The sequence below is a fragment of the Ctenopharyngodon idella genome, chromosome 1 (assembly GCF_019924925.1).
Source record: "Ctenopharyngodon idella isolate HZGC_01 chromosome 1, HZGC01, whole genome shotgun sequence".
Taxonomy (NCBI): Eukaryota; Metazoa; Chordata; class Actinopteri; order Cypriniformes; family Xenocyprididae; genus Ctenopharyngodon; species Ctenopharyngodon idella.
Genome location: NC_067220.1, coordinates 24899263 through 24919084, shown reverse-complemented (window position 1 = coordinate 24919084; position 19822 = coordinate 24899263). Strand labels below are relative to the sequence as shown.

The 19822-nt window shown below is 38.8% G+C and overlaps 2 protein-coding genes across 7 annotated transcripts in view; both read left to right on the top strand.

Annotated features, from left to right (window-relative positions):
- The window catches only part of LOC127514149 (uncharacterized), a 358601-nt gene that overhangs the window by 10886 nt on the left and 327893 nt on the right, over nucleotides 1–19822 (top strand). The window lies entirely within an intron of this gene.
- Nucleotides 1–19822, top strand: part of lonrf2 (LON peptidase N-terminal domain and ring finger 2) — a 116033-nt gene that overhangs the window by 55096 nt on the left and 41115 nt on the right. For 5 of the 6 annotated variants that reach the window (XR_007930554.1, XR_007930551.1, XR_007930550.1 and 2 more), the window contains exons 4-7: nucleotides 4491–4652; nucleotides 4818–4989; nucleotides 5150–5252; nucleotides 5358–5472. Coding sequence is in view for 3 of the 6 variants with exons in the window: in XM_051896412.1 (XP_051752372.1) it covers nucleotides 4491–4652; nucleotides 4818–4989; nucleotides 5150–5252; nucleotides 5358–5472 (552 nt within the window). In the remaining 3 variants the exon portion in view is untranslated. Of the gene's footprint in view, nucleotides 1–4490; nucleotides 4653–4817; nucleotides 4990–5149; nucleotides 5253–5357; nucleotides 5473–16452; nucleotides 16534–19822 lie in introns of those variants that run through there. The other variant, XM_051896432.1, reaches the window with a different exon arrangement.

The window sequence follows — 19822 nt, the reverse complement described above, 5'->3', positions numbered from 1 at the left end:
CGAGTACCGTAAAATTTTCATGGTATTGGTACCGTCTACTGGAATTTTGGTACCGTGACACACTAGTACCGAGAACCGTAAAATTTTCATGGTATTGGTACCGACTACTGGAATTTTGGTACCGTGACAACACTAATAGGAGGAATTGTCTCCGTTTCTACTGACAACAAGCATTGTACATCAAACCAAAATTTAGAAGTAACCTCACAGTAAAAGAATAGGTGATCAAAGGTTACAGGGAAAGAACAAAAACCACAAGGATCCACCTCGTAATGAAATCTTTTCTGTATAAAATCACTAATAGGATAAATGCTCGTCAAAAAGATATTTTTGATGAAAGAGCTCTCTGACTCCTCCATAGACAGCAATTTAATTAGCATTTTCAAGGCCTAGAAAGGTAGAGAAGACTTTAGAAAATCTTTATTTACAGTGAAGATTATATGCAATGTTGTTTTACATTTGATTAGCTACTTTATTCATTTTCTGTACCTAAAAACTACTGTTAGATATCTGAAAGACCTAAAAAGCAAAAAGCACTGTTTATTTCATTTGTATCTTTGCTCTACTGTGTTTGTGACTTGTGCTGGGAAAAGAGTCGCAATGAGCAAATTTTCAAAAATGAGTTATTGTTATTTTCACAATCTCTATTAAAAAAACCTTCAAAATGATGTTTTTTTTTTTTTTTTGGAAAACAACAAAAAATGACTGAGCTACATCTGTTTGATAAAGTCAATAAAGTCAGCAAAGTCAATTTTGAGAAAAATCGAGTTTTCTGAAGGTTAAAAACAAAATCACCTAGCAACCATACCTTAAAATACCTGTTAATAACACCTTATTTCAGGTTAATAACCTTAGTTAATAACCAAATATCTATAGAAAAATAAACTTTTTTTCAATATTTTACTTCAACATTTTGAAGTATTCACATTTTTTCACATTTAATTCACATTTATTTTGTATAGCGCTTTTCACGATACATATCGTTTCAAAGCAGCTTTACAGAGAATGCATATCAACATTACAATTTGGAGACTGCAGTTAGCTAATAATGTAATAATTTAGGCGATTAACATACAATCACTGTTAGCAATTTAATTGGAGGTAGAAGCAAAGAGCTCCTGGAAAAATGAATTACATATTAACAATAATTAGGATTTATAGAATGTGAATGTGCGTGTTGATCCAGATGTTGCATCTTCTGAAGTCATCGCAGGAGTTGGCGCCGTCTCTTCCAAAGTTTTAGTCATCTGAGGTCTTCTTAAGAGGCTGGATCCAAACTGAAACTGATGTACTCTCTAGTCACCTCGGGATGGGTGTCCCGAGGTAAAACAGAAAAGCAAATGGAGAATAATTAGCATAGCTGCTGTTCATAACATTAAGCAAAGATAGTCAGTACTGCAATTCTGTTTATATGCGTATATCAGGATCGATGTGAATATTCACAAAGTTTGAATGCTGCACTTTAAAACAATACACAACTGGGACTAATGAGGAAGTTGCTGAGGGGAAGCACAAGTGGTAAAGTAAGCAGGAAAAATGGCATTTTTCATGGACAAAGGAAAGGTACTCCTCTCAGAAAACATACAAATAAAGATACTTTTAGATGTTTAATTGCTATTTGAAGCATTTAAATCGCTAGTTGAGGGCTTAATAAACTCATTTTTGTGTGAACCTCAAATTAGACCAAAATCTACATTTTTGACTTGTTTTACCTGTAGTTTGTAATTGGCCCTTGCGCATTCTGACTCATTTTGACAGCACGGATCCCATTTATCTGTTCTGTTGGTTGTAGTTTGATTATTTGTTCTTATGTTCTGTATTTTTATGTGACAGTAGTCCTTTTTTCCCTGAGCATAGCACATAACGAACCGTACCAAAACCGTGATAAAAACCGAACCGTGAATAATTTGAACCGTTGCACCTGTAGTGACTACAGGTGTTCAACCTTAATTTTATGAAGTGATGAGAATACTTTTTGTGTGCTAAAACAAAACAATAATAACTTTATTCAACAAATTTGTCTCTTCCCTGTCAGTCTCCTATGCTGTTTATGTTGTATAGACAGTGTACCGCACATATATTTACATATTTTTAAAGAAGGAAACGAAACTGTGGGCCTAGATAAAGGATCAGAAAAACTGCTTTGGATTATTCTTAACAAACCAGTGAGTATAGCAAGAGATTTTAAATCAATGGCTTTCAAGCCTCCATATTCATACTCTTTAATCATATGGAATTCACGTAAATAATGTATTTTATTTTTCTATATAAATTTAAATAATATTGAATTCACTGATTTAACTACTTTTGGGGGAGTAAACAAAGCTTGAGATTAATAAGTTTGGATATTCCTTCAGTTTTAGTTGAGGATTCTGCCTCTGTTAATACATCATTAATATTCCACATCTTCCAGCTCAGCTTCAACCTTCTTCCTGCATATATCATACAGTTCTGAGATGGCTTCATTAAAGAATGTACAAAAGGGAATGTAATATTTTTTTCATCAAGCTGTAGGATAAGATTTAAAACCATCTTTCTTTCACAGTGTAAACCAGAACCATATCTTTAGCCAGGTAACATATGACATCTGTTATTTCGCAGTATGTTTTGTCATAGGGTGTGACACTTTCAAATGGTTGAGCAATTGAAGTTGGCTTGGCTGTCAGTTGCGGTTGTGGCAACGAAGCAGTTTGTTTATCTGTGAACCTTTTAGCCATGGATCCATAGAATTGACTGTAATGCTTCTGTAGGTGTTGATACAGGTTGGTTGTTGCCTCACAAGGTTGACACAGTTATTAAAAGTGATCGGTCAGACCAAACTGTAAGTTGTAGCGACTTGAAACTTTGAGGGCTGATAGTACTCACAACGTCTACAATGTCGCCAAAGCTCGGCCCGGGGCCTGATGGGGGCACTACAGCGGTCAAAAGTACGAAATGGCTCATAACTCCTGAACCGTCAAGCCTAGGTTCAAGTGTCTTAAGTCGTTTGGAATCCTTGGCTCAAGGCGGACAAGATGCATGCCTTGGATTTGCTCGTCGCTCTGGAGAGAAATTTTCAGGTATTTTGGATTTTTTTTGAAAAACCTACTTTTGTGAACTAGTCCTAGGTTTTTGACCCGATCAGAACCAAACCAGTGCAGTGAGATTCTCTGGAGACTGACTGTCAATAGTTATCAAAAAAAAAAAAAAAAGTTGAAATTCTGATTCACAGTCCCTAAGGGCTGCCAAAACGTTTGAAGTGGGTGGAGCCACTTTTACTAAAATGGCTATAACTCATGATTGGAATGGGATATTTTCACCAACTCAGCACACCTATGTAAGAGCCCATTCTGTGGTCGTGTGAAAAAGGACGCGGCAACTGGCCACTTGGTGGCGCTATAACAGGATAAAAACAGGAAAACGGCTATAGCTACTTCACTGTTAGTCCGATCGACTTGAAAATTGGTGTGCAGTGTCTTCGTCCGAGGGGCCTTGACTGTCTATGAGGACACTGAGGAATCTCGAAAAACATGTCTACCGTCAGCCCCTGAATTTTGAGCAGCTTTCAGACAAGATTAACAGAGACCGATCAGAACGAAACTTGCTGGGCCTGTTTTGACTAACGGCCCTATAAGCCTGTGAAAAATGTGAAAGATTTTTCACGCATTTTTCACGTGCGTAAAGCATCGTGTTTTTCACGCACACCCACAACATCTGTTCCACATGGTAGAACTCCTCATTCTGAGCAACTTTGCCTCTAGGACTGCCATTGTCCATCTAATCGTTCATTAAATATTGGAGATTATTTCAAAAATCAACTTTGGCGAACTAGTCCTAGGTTTTTGGCTCAACTTCGATAACGGTTTAAAAGCTTTATAAACCATAAATATCCTATGGTAAATTGCCTGTATTGGCTATAAATGGTCTTTTTTATCTATGATCGAGATGGTTACAGACTTGCTAATTAAAACATATCTTTTTACGCATGTGCTTAAAAGCCTTAAAGTGCTTGAACCCTGATAATTGCTGCTTGCAGCTATATTTCAACAGGTTTTTTCTAAGTACTTGTCTTTTTTAAGCACACTGCTTTAAGCACATAATTCCTTTTTTTATTTTTTAGGTACAAAGTCATCGGCAGGACTTCTACAGACAAACTTTGTTGCGGAGATGAACTGCTAGCCCTCATCTTTTCCGAATCACGTTCTTGGCTTATTACCTCAGCACTTGCAGTGTGTTAAAATGCCTCCTATTGTTTTAACTCTGTGTCAATGTAATGCGTTCAGGAAGCAAACAGTCTATGTTGTTTAAAGAAATAATCAAAGCATTTGTGATTTAAAAATCACATCATTTGAAAATTGCAATTTCGGTTTAAAAACGATTAATCATGCAGCCCTACTTAAGCCCTTATTTTCCTTAATTTATGAAGTGGTCGGTTTTAGGTGACTGCAATGTGATGTTTTGCATGTCCATGCCAACATCACTGTTGTAAAACTGTATCTGTGTATCTACAGATCCTGAGTCACATGTTCTCATCAGTCTTTGTGAATGAGGGTCTGGCTACGTTCCTGCAACCCCTTCCGGCTGGCCCCTCCCCTCGTATCAAACCCTCATCCCTCCTCAGTTCTCTTCACTCCTCTCTTCCTAGAGATGGAGCCAAAGCAGGCTCCTCCAAGGTTACTGCATATTTGTTCACAGATACAATTCAACAATTTGCTACAATGAAGATATCACACTGAATGTTTATAAAAACTAATTTTGCTTTGAAGCCGTTTTTAGAATCATAGCATAGGACCAACTGCATCATCAAGGCTAAAACCATTTCTTTTTCTTTGTGTTAGGAACCAACACTCAGTTGCAGTAATTTCAAGGATGAGAAAACTTCTATTTTAAAAAGATCTGAAAACGTAAAAACTGTTGGCCTCTCTTCACTTTTTGTTCCACCCGTCCAAAAAAGGAAATGGACAGAAGATGCTAAGGACTTTGAGCCACCCAGCAAACAGCTCAAAGAAGGTATGGGGTTTAAAGCCATGAATAATTCAGTTGAAAAAAATTGACAATTACTTTAAACAAATATTGTAGAGGAAAAAATGTTGTGCTTGACTAAGATCTCTGTGGCTGGTGGTACAAACTTTTTTTTTTTTCTGATTTTCTCCTATTGCTTCATTCCCAGACAAGGCGACTTCATCCGAAACTCTCCCTACTTTTTCTCGGGAAAGGCAAGTTCCATCACAACTTTTGGACAGTGCAGACTTTGAATGTTCTCTCTGCATGAGGTAAATAATAAAAATAATGAAAATCTAGAAAATGAAAATCTCTCTTTGAAAATAATGCTCAACTTTGTATATATCTAAAACCTCCTCACTTATGTGTTATTGCAGACTGTTTTATGAGCCTGTCACCACACCCTGTGGACACACTTTCTGCCTCAAGTGTTTAGAGCGCTGCTTGGACCACAACCCTAACTGTCCCCTGTGCAAGGAGAACCTCTCTGAGGTAAATATGGGGTCTATTTACACTTGTCAATTAATGCGTTTTTACTGATCAGATAGCTATTCGATTTGTTAAAAGGGTTTAATTTACAATTGGCCACACAATGTGTCTCCACAAAGTTCACATCACCATAAGCAACAGATATGTGCTGCAGTTTATTCATCATCAGCTTTTTTCAAGATCAAAGACTGCATAAGCAGAGGGCTGCGTCAGCGCTGGGGGAGAATATTTTAATGAAAACGACTGTGTTAAATCTTCAGGATGTGATGCCGAATATTGAATTTCATTTACAGCAGTTTGCTTGCAGAAGAAAGAAAGATGCTCAACTGTTCATCTCTGGTGGGCCATATCTGTGTTTTGTGGTAGCACAGTCATATCTGGTTACTGGGAGCCAGTATAACATGCTCTCACAAGGTTTTTTTTTTTTTTTCTTACCATTTTGGAAGGAGTAAATTTTACTTACATGGCTTCAACAATCAGATAAATTTACACTTGTCCAGTTTAATCTGAAATGCGTCTCAAACAACCTTCTGAAGTGGTTTGAGTGATTGGATTAATCAGTCTCTAAAGTGTTTTGGAGGGCATTTACACCTGGTCTTATCATGATCAGAGAAAACATTAAGTGACCAGGTGTAAATAGGCCCATGAATACTGAAAAATCCTTAGTTGAGACTGAAAATTCTTAAGTTAAAAATTGGTATTCATCGTTTTTGTTGGACATCCTAACATATTCTCTAATATGACTCGGACACAAAAACATGACTGCCATCAGAAAAATCAGATTTCATCAGCTAATTACATCAAGTCTTGAATGGCCCACCATTAAGCCCAAGATATACTTTTAAATGTGTACACGAGCCTTGAAAAGTATACTTCATTTAACTCATACGCATACACATGCACTCCGGTCTGTTCTGTTTATACAGTTTTTCTTTGACTACCTTGTGAATCGATGCCCCCAGGGCATCGAAAAATGTAATGTACATGTGCGATCTGTGCATACAAAGTACATGTGGTTACAAAAATCTCTGTTTAGGGCTGGAATGACGCGTCAACGTAATCACACTGTTTACACACAAAACAGATCTTTAAGGGTGCATTCACACTTGTCATGTTTGGTTCGATTAAAACGAACCCTGGTGCGATTGCTCTGTTCATTTGAACATGCTGCCATCCAAACCCTGGTGCGCACCAAACAAGCGCCCTAAAGGGGTCTGTTCACCCAAAAATGAAATTTCTGTCATTAAGTACTCACCCTCATGTCGTTCCAAACCCGCAATCTCTTTGTTCATCTTCGGAACAAATTAAGAATTTTTTTTTTTTTTTTTTATCTCCAATAGAAAGCAATGAAATTACCACATTCAAGGTTCAGAGAAGTAGTAAAGACATTGTTAAAATAGTCAACATGACTACAGTGATTCAACCTTAATGTTATGAAGTGACGAGAATACATTTTGTGCGCAAAAACAAAACAAAAATAACAACTTTATTCAACAATTTTTCTTTTTCCCTGTCAGTCTTCTAGGCAGTTGCCCATCCGCAGTTGCCCATTTCATCAAAATGTTATGTCTGCAAACATTTTTGAAAAAAAGGGGAGTCATTCTGAAGAGCTCAGTGAATTCCAGGGTGGTACTGTGATAGGATGCCACCTTTGCAATAGTTCAGTTTGTGAAATTTCATCCTTGCTAGATATTCTACTGTCAACTATAAGTGGTATTATTGGAAAGTGTAAACTCTTAGGAACAGCAGCGACTCAGTCACAAAGCGGAAGACCATGTAAAGTCACAGAGTGGGGTCACAGAGTGAAAACTCTGCTGATTCTATAGATAAGGAGTTCCAAACTTCCACTGGCATTAATATCAGCAAAAAAAAACTGTGTGACAGGAGTTTCATGGAAGGAGTTTCATGGAAGGAGTTTCCATGGCTGAGCAGTTGTATGCAAGCCTTACATCACTAAGTACAATGCCAAGCATCAAATGGAGTGGTGTAAAGCACACTGCCACTCTAAGCAGTGGAAACCTGTTCTGTGGCGTGACTAATCATGTTTCTCTGTTTGGCAGTCTGATGGGTGAGTCTGGGTTAGGCAGAGCTGCATTGTGTCAGCTATAAAGTTTGGTGGAGGAGGGATAATGGTATGGGGCTGTTTTTAAGGGGTTGGGCTAGGCCCCTTACTTACAGGGATCGTAATGCTTCAGCATACCAAGAAATTTTGGACAATGCTATGCTTCCAACTTTGGGGAAGGCCCTTTTCTATTCCAGCAAGGTCCATAAAGACATGGTTGGATGAGTTTGGTGTGGAAGAACTTGACTGCCCTTCACAGAGCCCTGACCTCAACCCCATTGAACACCTTTGGGATGAGCTGTGTAACACTGTAGAGATTGTTCCCTCAGAACACATCATGTTCGAGATATCAAAAATTCATGCTGACCGAGTTTGGTGGCCGTCTATCAAATTCCAGAGCATGCGTTTTTTTTCAAACAACCCATAATAGCTGCCTGTTGGCCTGGCGTATAACTTAGAGCACGAAAGTTGTTTGGCCCAATGAGGTCTATATGTGTACCGAGTTTCATACTAATGCCAGTAGGGGAGTCTGGACAGAGAGAGAGTCTGTGTGTGTGTGTGTGTGTGTGTGTGTGTGTGTGTGTGTGTGTGTGTGTGTGTGTGTGTGTGAAAAATGCCATGTCTACTGGATGACAATATTGATGTGTGTGTCGAGTTTCATGCAATTTGAAGCATGTTAAGAGCCTCAAAAATACCCAAGAATCTTATTAAAGTTTGACGTGTTACCATGGCAACAATATTTAAGATATCACAAATACATTCACAGGTCTACATCTGCCCTGTTTTGACATTATTGTGATGAAGTTTGAAGCAAATCGTACCGAATAGTATGCCTGAGTTACAACAGCTTCCTCTTTCATGGCGAACATCAGACTTTGTCAGACTGCCACGGACACGCCCTTCAACGAAAACTCAAGATCTTTGATATTTATCATCGCTAAGGTCTTAAGATTAGACTGACAACATATGATGTTGATCTAGTTAAATCTGTATGAGGAGTTAATCACAGTGTAAAACATGTCATTTCCTGTTGCCCACAGGTTGTGCTATGACTATAACTGAATATTGCCATGTAGATGTCTTCAGGTCAGGACTCTAATAAAACATGTGCAGTTTGGGGCAGATTGGATATTGTATGTCTGAGTTACAACAACTTCGTATTTCATGGCGAAACATCGAACTTTGTCACCTTTGTTTCAGATTTTGCTCCAAGGGACTTTTTTGTAGGTATTGGGCTGTTAAATGTGTGTACCGAATTTCAAAATCTACGTGAAATGTAGCGCGAGGGGCACTTCGTTAGGTGGCGCTATCAAGCCATTTTGCCACGCCTAATTCTGCAACCCATAACAGACGTAAATTTTCACCACTTCTGACGCGTGTGCAAAGTTTCATGAGTTTAAGCACATTTAGGCCCTCCAAAAAGCGATTCACTTTGGAGAATAATAATAATAATAATAATAATAAACGGAGCAATTCCAATAGGGTCCTCACACCATCGGTGCTCGGGACCTAATAACAATAAATATAGCTGCAAGCAGTGATGACAGGCCAAAGCCCGGAGGCACCGCCACCCCGGTGGCTTCAGGGCATCTGTGCACGGCGGGCAATGGGCATTTAAAACAGTTAAACATAAAAGGACTATGTCAAATTCACACCACATTTACTGCAGCAGCTGATGCTCCTATGATCACAAACCACAACAGCCACATCCATGAGATCGTTTAAATTGAGATGACTTTCATGTCATAGAATGTCATAAGTCAATTTCAAATGAGTGCAGAATATCATCCTAATCTGCCATGTCTGTGTTTTTTTTCTCAGACAACCTCTATAAAAATTCTAGAGCAAATTATATACTATTATTTGTGCAAACTCCACAGTGCTCTGAGAAATCTAATCCAGCCTTAACGCAAATGTCTGTGATTGCTGATGTTGTGTAATCCTAACACTTCTCTTCATGTGTTTTTTGACCTCCCTGAGCCGTTGTTTGTGCACCAATCTTATGCACCAAAAGCATGCTTTCATTTAATTTTAATATGTTTGGCATAAGACGAAAAAATAAAATTAAAAAATGAATAAATAGAGCCAAATCATAGAACCTGCAAACACAATTTTAATGTTAGTCTCCGGTAATAGTAAGGTACATGTCTAGATTTTTCTGCTCACTTATGCAAGTTTATTTTAAACAGCCACTTTTATAATCATGTGAAATTTACTTAAAGAGGGTTTTATTTTAATAAATTTGAATTATATCAATAAATAATTCATTTAAAAATAATTTTAATTGTAAAAATAATAATTGTAACTCGAACGACATTTAGAGAACTAGTCCTGTCCTAATAGTGATATAGTGTCATGGTTGAATTTCAAATGCATGTGAAGTTATCATTTGCAGTTCAAAATTTTTGTAAGTTCATCAATAAATGGGTAATCAGTAAAAGGGTTAAAGACCACTAATCAAGACACACACACACACACACACACAGAGACTGAAGGAGGGGGAGGGGAGGGGAGAGGAGAGGAGAGGAGGAGGGAGGGGGTAGGGGGTAGGGGGTTTGGACAGAGAGGGAGTCTGTGTGTGTGTGTGTGTGTGTGTGTGTGTGTGTGTGTGTGTGTGTGTGTGTGTGTGTGTGTGTGTGTGTGTGTGAAAAATCCACATTCAAACCTAATGAGCTAATCCAGAGCTAATGACTGTAAATTTGAAAGTTGTCCGGCTTAATGAGAACAATAATTGTACCGAGTTTGGTGACTGTAGGTTAAACTAACCCCCCCACTTTTGTCAAAAGGTGGCGCTGTAGAGCCCCTGCTCCCTGCCCGTTTCTAAGGCTTTGCCCATGTCTACTGGATGACCGTATTGATGTGTGTGTCGAGTTTCATGCAATTTGAAGCATGTTAAGAGGCTCAAAAATGCCTAAGAATATTATTAAAGTTTGACATGTTGCCATGGCAACAATATTTAAGATATCATAAATACATTTACAGGTCTACATCTGCCCTGTTTTGACATTATTGTGATGAAGTTTGAAGCAAATCGGGTAAAAATAAGAAGGTGATCTCAAAGCATTTTAAAAGTGATACACTTCCTGCTGCCAGTTATTGGCGCTATAACTTTGACTCACAATAGTCACATCCATGTGATCGGACTCCTACAACTAACACACTGCAGAAGTTTTATAAAAATCAATCAATGTATGCAGACGTTATAACACATTTCCTGTTTACAAACCCAATTCCAAAAAAGTTGGGACACTGTACAAATTGTGAATAAAAAAGGAATGCAGTGATGTGGAAGTTTCAAATTTCAATATTTTATTCAGAATACAACATAGATGACATATCAAATGTTTAAACTGAGAAAATGTATCATTTTAAGGGAAAAATAAGTTGATTTTAAATTTCATGGCATCAACACATCTCAAAAAAGTTGGGACAAGGCCATGTTTACCACTGTGTGACATCCCCTCTTCTTTTTATTAACAGTCTGCAAAGGTCTGAGGACTGAGGAGACAAGTTGCTCAAGTTTAGGGATAGGAATGTTGTCCCATTCTTGTCTAATACAGCCTTCTAGTTGCTCAACTGTCTTAGGTCTTCTTTGTTGCATCTTCCTCTTTATGATGCGCCAAATGTTTTCTATGGGTGAAAGATCTGGACTACAGGCTGGCCATTTCAGTACCCGGATCCTTCTTCTACGCAGCCATGATGTTGTAATTGATGCAGTATGTGGTCTGGCATTGTCATGTTGGAAAATGCAAGGTCTTCCCTGAAAGAGACGACATCTAGATGGGAGCATATGTTGTTCTAGAACTTGGATATACCTTTCAGCATTGATGGTGCCTTTCCAGATGTGTAAGCTGCCCATGCCACACGCACTCATGCAACCCCATACCATCAGAGATGCAGGCTTCTGAACTGAGCGCTGATAACAACTTGGGTTGTCCTTGTCCTCTTTAGTCCGGATGACATGGCGTCCCAGTTTTCCAAAAAGAACTTCAAATTTTGATTCGTCTGACCACAGAACAGTTTTCCACTTTGCCACAGTCCATTTAAATGAGCCTTGGCCCAGAGAAAACGCCTTTGCTTCTGGATCATGTTTAGATATGGCTTCTTTTTTGACCTATAGAGTTTTAGCCGGCAACGGCGAATGGCACAGTGGATTGTGTTCACCGACAATGTTTTCTGGAAGTATTCCTGAGCCCATGTTGTGATTTCCATTACAGTAGCATTCCTGTATGTGATGCAGTGCCGTCTAAGGGCCCGAAAATCACGGGCATCCAGTATGGTTTTCCGGCCTTGATCCTTACGCACAGAGATTGTTCCAGATTCTCTGAATCTTTGGATGATATTATGCACTGTAGATGATGATAACTTCAAACTCTTTGCAATTTTTCTCTGAGAAACTCCTTTCTGATATTGCTCCACTATTTTTCACCGCAGCATTGGGGGAATTGGTGATCCTCTGCCCATCTTGACTTCTGAGAGGCACTGCCACTCTGAGAGGCTCTTTTTATACCCAATCAATTGACCTAATAAGTTGCAAATTGGTCCTCCAGCTGTTCCTTATATGTACGTTTAACTTTTCCGGCCTTTTATTGCTACCTGTCCCAACATTTTTGGAATGTGTAGCTCTCATGAAATCCAAAATGAGCCAATATTTGGCATGACATTTCAAAATGTCTCACTTTCAACATTTGATATGTTATCTATATTCTATTGTGAATAAAATATAAGTTTATGAGATTTGTAAATTATTGCATTCCTTTTTTTATTCACAATTTGTACAGTGTCCCAACTTTTTTGGAATGGGGTTTGTACCTTTTCTCACCATAAATTCGTTTCCTCGCCACGGCCAAACTGTTCGAGATATCACACATCCGTTGGCAATTTTTCATCATCAATGTCTAGACTTCGTCCTGACCGAGTTTGGTGGTGATCGGATTAATTGACTAGGAGGAGTATATCAAATTCCAGAGCATGCGTTTTTCATACAACACATTATAGCTGACTTCCTGTTGAGCTGGCGTGTAACTTGAAGCACGAAAGTTGTTAGACCCGATGAGGTCTATATGTGTACCGAGTTTTATACTTATACGTGCAAGCGTGTTTGATATATGGACCAAGTTTTTGGACCCCGTTCAAGGGGGCGCTGTCGAGCCCCCCTGCCACACCCGGGTACCAGCTTCTAATGTGTGTGCAAAGTTTCAAGAGTTTTCGAGCATGGTAAGGGCCCCAAAAGTATATAATAATATATAATATATGTGTATATATATATATAATATATATATTATATTATATTATATTATATTATATATAATATAATATAATACGAATAGTTGTAAAAAAAAAAAAAAAATAATAATAATAATAATAATAATAATCCTTAGGGGAACAATAGGGCCTTCGCCACCTTCGGCTTGGGCCCTAATAATCCTAAAGAAAACAATAGGGCCTTCGCCCTTTACAGGGCTTGGGCCCTAATAATAATAATAATCCTAAAGAAAACAAAAGAGCCTTTGCCCTTTACAGGGCTTGGGCCCTAATAATCCTAAAGAAAACAATAGGGCCTTTGAAAATAATAATAATAATCCTAAAGAAACAATAGGACCTTCGTCCTTTACAGGGCTTGGGCCCTAATAATCCTAAGGAAAACAATAGGGCCTTCGCCCTTGACAGGGCTTGGGCCCCAATAATCCTTAGAAAAAAAATAATCCTTAGGGGATCAATAGGGCCCTGCACCACCAGTGGCCTGGGCCCTAACAATAATAAACGGAGCAATTCCAAGAGAGTCCTCTCACCGTTTGGTGCTTGCACCCTAATTATTGTTGCAAGCAAAAATGACGGGCCCAAGCCCTGTGCCACCTCATTTTAGGGCAACTGCGCACATCGGGCAATATTAATTTAACCTGGGTAAATGTAAAAGACCTATGTCAAAGTCGTTTGAATACGCCACATTTACTGCAGCCAGCTGGTGCCACTATGACCGTGAACCACAACAGCTACATCCATGAGAACATTTAAAATTAAAGCTGCTACAGAGCATGGTAGGCAATATGCATTTAAGGATATAAATATTGGAGGACTACGTCAGGCATTTGTATTTGCCACACTTCCTGCTACCAGCTGGTGGCGCTATGACTATAACTAAATTTTGGCACGCTCGTGGAGATAATAAATAATTTCCATAGAATTGTGTTTACTGGGATGTTTATTAGCCAATTAATGGTTATATAGTAAATGATTATATAATTACGGTGTTTTAAACAAGTGAATCTTGTTAAAAGTTGCGGTGGCCGTGCTGGAGGAGCATTTCCTGAGCATCAACCCACTGAGTGAACAGCATAATGCAGACAATTTCACGAGACTAATGATGAGCATAGACAACAGAGAGAGAATTAAATTCAGCGCTTTTATTTCCAACATGTGCTCATTCATGGCTGTATTATTTAATTCATGCAAAGTTACATCTTTATTGGGAAAGGACATGACGGATTATCTTACGTGGCTCTGTGAGCTTGTCTCTAAGAAATAGCTACATAAACTGCATACACTACATACATTAAACTACATACACTGCATAAACTAGCTACATTTCAGGCATTTATGGAACACACTAATTTGTGCATTAATGGCTGTTATGTTAAATAAAGTTTTTTTTTATTTTATTTTTTTATTACTTGACCTACCTATTCGCGGATTATCTGCAACGCCCACGGATATAACTGCTATCTGCGCATCACTAGACAGTGCACGTCATGCTTTAGCTAGCAATTCAATTCACAAGTTCTAGCCATTTGCATTAATCTTCTGTCCTATAAAGACATTCAGTGAATAATATCTGATAGTATATTTTATTAGATATTTTACCTTAAAGCAGTTTCATTGAGCACAAAAGCAGCTTCCTTACCTGCTTCGGACCTTGCTATGCAAAGTAAGACAGACGTCGGTCACAAGTTCCGCAACCGAAACAGCAGCCGCCTTTTATGGTGCATTCACACTGGGCGTCGACATTGATTCTTGTATTTTACTTTGAATGGGTGACGTCATGCATTGCGAACTGAATTGTGGGTCGCTTCACTCGCGTTGCTCATGGCCTGAGTTAAAAATTTCTCAACTTTTCAAGCGCCAACTCGAGTCAGCCAATCAGATCACCTTATGCAAACACCCTAGTGCAGACACTAGCCAGTTGCGTTCATATAACAGCGGAAAGTAATGTGATTGGCTGTTGACGCTATGATGGTCGCGTCAGCATCAAGCTTCAGACACGCCCTCCATCAAGCGTTGATGCCAACTCCTCATGTGAATGCACCGTTACAGTTCCTCCTGAACCAAAACAATGAACTTATGCTGCGCTCACGCCATAACTACCATAATTAAGAGATGGCAACCCGTGACGTTATACTAGGAGCGGTCCGTGACTCGAATTTATGCGTTTCACTGGCAACAGTACCAATACCGAAATGAATCTGCAGCAGTGGTACAGGTCAGAGCTCTTTAAGTTGTTTACAAACATTATTATTGTAATGTTATGTGCTTTGAGACATGAGGTAATTCAACGCAGTCTCTCTTGACACTTTTGAATTACCACCTCCACCCCGGTGGCTTTAGGGCAACTGTGCATGGCGGGCAATATGAATTTAAACCCGGTAAATATAAAAGGACTAAGTCAAAGTCATTTGAATACACCACATTTACTGCAGCCAGCTGGTGCCAATTTGACCATGAACCACAACAGCCACATCCATGAGATCATTTAAATTTAGATGTATTTCATGTTATAGGATGTCATAGGTCAATTTCAAATGAGCACAAAGTTATCATTTGCAGTTCAAAATGTAAGTCCAGATGTATTTATCTTAACGTTTTTTACATTATTATTAGCCAAATTATTAAACTAATTATATAAAGTCTATATAGTCAGTGCACTACAAATGAACTGGTAAATAACACCCACACTCTATTTGACACTGTAAAGAGACTAACAAACCCCCCCAAGTCAAATTCCCAGTGAAATACACTTGGACAGCAAATGCAATGAGTTTGCTTCCTCCTTCTCTGAGAAAATCAATAATATCAGAAAGGTGATCAGCACATCCTTGAGTTGCACTGGGGTCAGTTAGATCAGACCACAACCTCAGAAAGTAGTTATGTCTGATTTCGAAGCAATTGATAGTAAAATTTTCAAAGAAATAGTACAGCACCTTAAAACATCAACCTGCACCCTTCTTCCCACATTTTTTTTCAAAAGTTTAACCATTTAGATACAGATCTCCTAGAAGTGGTAAATGCCTCACTTCTTTCTGGGACTTTTCCAAGCTCCCTGAAAACTGCAGTTGTTAAGCCCCTGCTGAAAAAGAGCAATCTGGATAACACCATATTGAGCAACTACAGACCAATATCAAATCTTCCTTTCATAGGCAAGATCATTGAAAAAGCTGTTCTCAATCAGCTGAGCAAATTCTTGAGCTCGAATGGATTCTTTGACAACTTTCAATCTGGTTTCCAACCACAGCACAGAGACAGCACTCAAAGAAAATAAATGATATTCGCTTAAATATCGATACAGGCAAAATATCAGTGCTGGTACTACTTGATCTCAGTGCTGCGTTTGACACTGTCAGTCACAACATACTTCTTGACAGGCTGGAAAACTGGGTCAGGCTTTCTGGGATGGTCCTTAAATGGTTCAGGTCATGGTCAGGTTAGAAGGGAGAGGTTATTATGTGAGTATTTGCTGACCACAAGTCTGAGTGGACATCCATGATATGTGGAGTCCCACAACCGCTCCTGTTCAACCTATATATGCTGCCATATATGAAATTGCTGGCATGCATAATACCACTTCTGGGTCGAGAACGCTGTGCGCATCTGTGCTGCCGTTTCGCACCTGGACTGTTTGTATGTTTTTGCTTCATGTTTTTTCGCAGTTCTGTTCGGATTATTTTTATCAGAATTCTGTCTGGATTACTCCATTTCTCACTACTGATCTGTGAGTTTGCCATCGAGCTCTCTACCCTGTTAACGTCTCCACCATATTCGGCTCTTCTGATGGGTGAGTTACCACTCTCTCAGTCGGTTGCACTGTTCGTTTTCTGCTTGCTATCTGGGTGTGTTGTCTCCTATTTAGTATGCTGTTTTTGGTGAAGTGACGTTCAGGGTCTGGCTAACGTGGTTTTCGCTTGTGATTGACTCTATTTGCTCTGTACTAACATGCCTCGGGCAAAAGTTTTTCTTTTTTCTTTTCTTATCTGCCTCATTTTTTCCCTCACATCCGTAATGGATTTTGGATATTTACCATCGCAGCTAATGGTCTTGAATTGCCACCCGCGTCACGGCGTGTCTTCAGAAGTACCTTCTGCTCTAAGCCTGATGCCCTTCCGTGCATCTGGACTAACCATAGATTGCCGTCCATGCCCAGACAATTGCCTGCCGGCTATACTATGCAGCGCTCTCTAATCTATCTCACCCAGCAACGTACCTCTAACTTGACTTCAATGCATCGTCATTTTGCGCTTTTGAACTGTCGATCAATCTCGGATAAAGCCCCTTATCTCAATGAAATTATCACTGACAATAAGTTTGACATTTTTCTTTTCATTTTCATTGCCACAATTAATAAATCAAGCAACAGGTCAAAAGTATTATTTAATACAATAAATATGTTTACCAAATCTCCACCACAGGATGCTCTAGCCTCTAATGAGCTTTGTTGTTCCTTTCTGGATCATTTACTTGAAAAGAACGATGCCGTCCACCAATGCTTCTCTACTGATACTGCAACGCTTAGCTATTTACCAAATCTATCCGGTCAGTCCCTGTCTTGTTTTTCTCTGACTACCCCATCTTTTGTCTTGAAATCCAACTCTTCATCCTGTCAACTTGACCCTGCTCCTATTTCTCTCCTGAAACTTTGCCATTCTTCCATCTCTGCACCTATCTCTCACTTCATCAATACATCTCTTACCTCTGCGCTTCATTTCCTCTGCCACTCAAAACTGCTGCAGTTACCCTGTTCTCAAGAAACTCCACCTCGATCCCTCAGTTTTATCTAATTACCATCCTATTTCAAATTTACCCTTTATTGCTAAATTACTGGAAAGTACTGTTGCCTCCCAGCTTCAGTCTTTTCTAGTTGAAAATAATCTCTTTGATCCCTTTCAATCTGGTTTTTACCCCTTCCATAGTACTGAAACTGCACTTGTAAAGGTAGTGAATGATCTACTACTTTCTGGTGACTCTGGTTCTCTGTCTATACTTTTGCTACTTGACCTCAGTTCTGCCTTCGATACTGTCTCCCATGAATTACTTATTTCTCGTCTCTTAGATTTGGGTATTTCTGGTACTGCTCTTTCTTGGTTTTCTTCCTATCTCTCAGACAATTCTACATCTCAGTCAAGGATTTTCGATCACCTACTCTCCCCCTGAAGCGAGGTGTTCCCCAGGGATCCGTTCTCAGGCCATTATTATTCATAATATGCATAATACCACTTGGTCAGATCTTACAGCTATCACTTTTACGCTGATGACATTCAATTATACTCTGTTCACCTGCTCTACCTGCCCAAACTGACAAAATCTCTGCTTGTGTAAAATACATAAAAGATTGGCTAAATTTAAATTTTAGATTATTTTTATTGGAACTCCCTCACTCACTAGCAATATTCCGACCAATTTCACCTGTGAGATTGCTGGTTCTCACATCAAATCATCTAGTACTGTTAAAAATGTAGGTGTAATCTTCGACTCCACCCTCTCCTTTCAGTCTCATATTAACTCTATCACCAAATCAGCATTCTTTCATCTTCGTCGCATTGCCCAACTCCGTCCTTTCATCAGTATCAAAGATGCTGAAACTGTCATCCATGCATTTGTCTCATCCCGCCTTGATTACTGTAATGCCCTTTTCATTGGTCTACCTGCCAGCTCCATTTCCAGATTAACAAAACAAAGACAAAACTGAAGTCATTGCATTTAGAAACAAAGAAGTTCTCAAAGTGAACACATACCTTCACTCTAGGGGTCAAACAACTAAAAATCAAGTCAGGAATCTTGGTTTGATTTTGGAGTCAGACCTTAGTTTCAGTAGTCATGTAAAAGTAACTAAATCAGCATACTATCATCTCAAAAATATTGCAAGAATTAGATGCTTTGTTTCCAGTCAAGACTTCCAGTCCAGAAAGAAACTTGTTCATGCTTTCATGATTATTGTAATGGACTCCTCTCTGGCCTTCCCAAAAAGACCATAAGACAGCTGCAGCTCATACAGAACGCTGCTGCCAGGATTCTGAGCAGAACCAGAAAATATGAACACATCACACCAGTCCTCAGGTCCTTGCACTGGCTTCCAGTTGCATTTCGAATTGATTTTAAAGTACTGTTACTTGTTTATAAATCACTCAGTGGCCTAGGACCTCAATACATTGCAGATATGCTCATAGAATATAAACCTAACACATCACTAAGATCATCAGGATCAAGTCACTTAGAAATACCAAGGGTTCATTCAAAACAAGTCTGCTTTTAGCTATTATGCCAGTCGCAGCTGGAACCAGCTTCCTGTGGCACAAAGCCTGTTGCACAAAGCCGGTTTCAGTTGCTACCCAGGTAAGTTCAAGATTAGTTTGAGCAAACTCTGGTTTTTCGGGCTTATGGATTGGTTTTTAGCGGGGTTCATTGCTATGGTAACTTGTGCTACACGGCTAACCTGCTCCAGAGCAGGTTTTATTCTGGGTTAGATCACAAACCCAAACTCGACCAATCAGCTGTAAGTAAAGTGACATGTATCTGATGCAATAAAGCCACTCCCCCTGTATCTCTCGGTCCAAATTAAATCAGTTTATAGTGAAAACATTTTAGAGACAAAATTGCTCAACTTTTGCTGTTAATTATTCATTATATTTATATTAAATAAATTAAAATTATGAATAATTCATGACATATTCATATAATTAGGTCTGTTATATTAATTGACAATATTAAATTTTGCTTTTAATTTAAAATAAATATAATACATGCACAATATATAAAGCTTTTAAACAGATTAAGCTTACATGTATTCTTTTGAGCTCTTTGTGAAACTATATTAATTATTTGGTCTATTTGTTTGATTCACATGCATTGCTATAGTCAGATATTTTTTTTCAGCTGCCTACTCAAACTTTCACTGCATCAGTGTTTATTCCTCTTTTGTAAATGCGTTTAAATTTCATATTTTTCATAACGATCTCTTAATCTTCGGAAGAGACATGAATTGCGCGGCTCTCTCGCGAGAAGTGAATCAAACTGACGTTCTCCTTG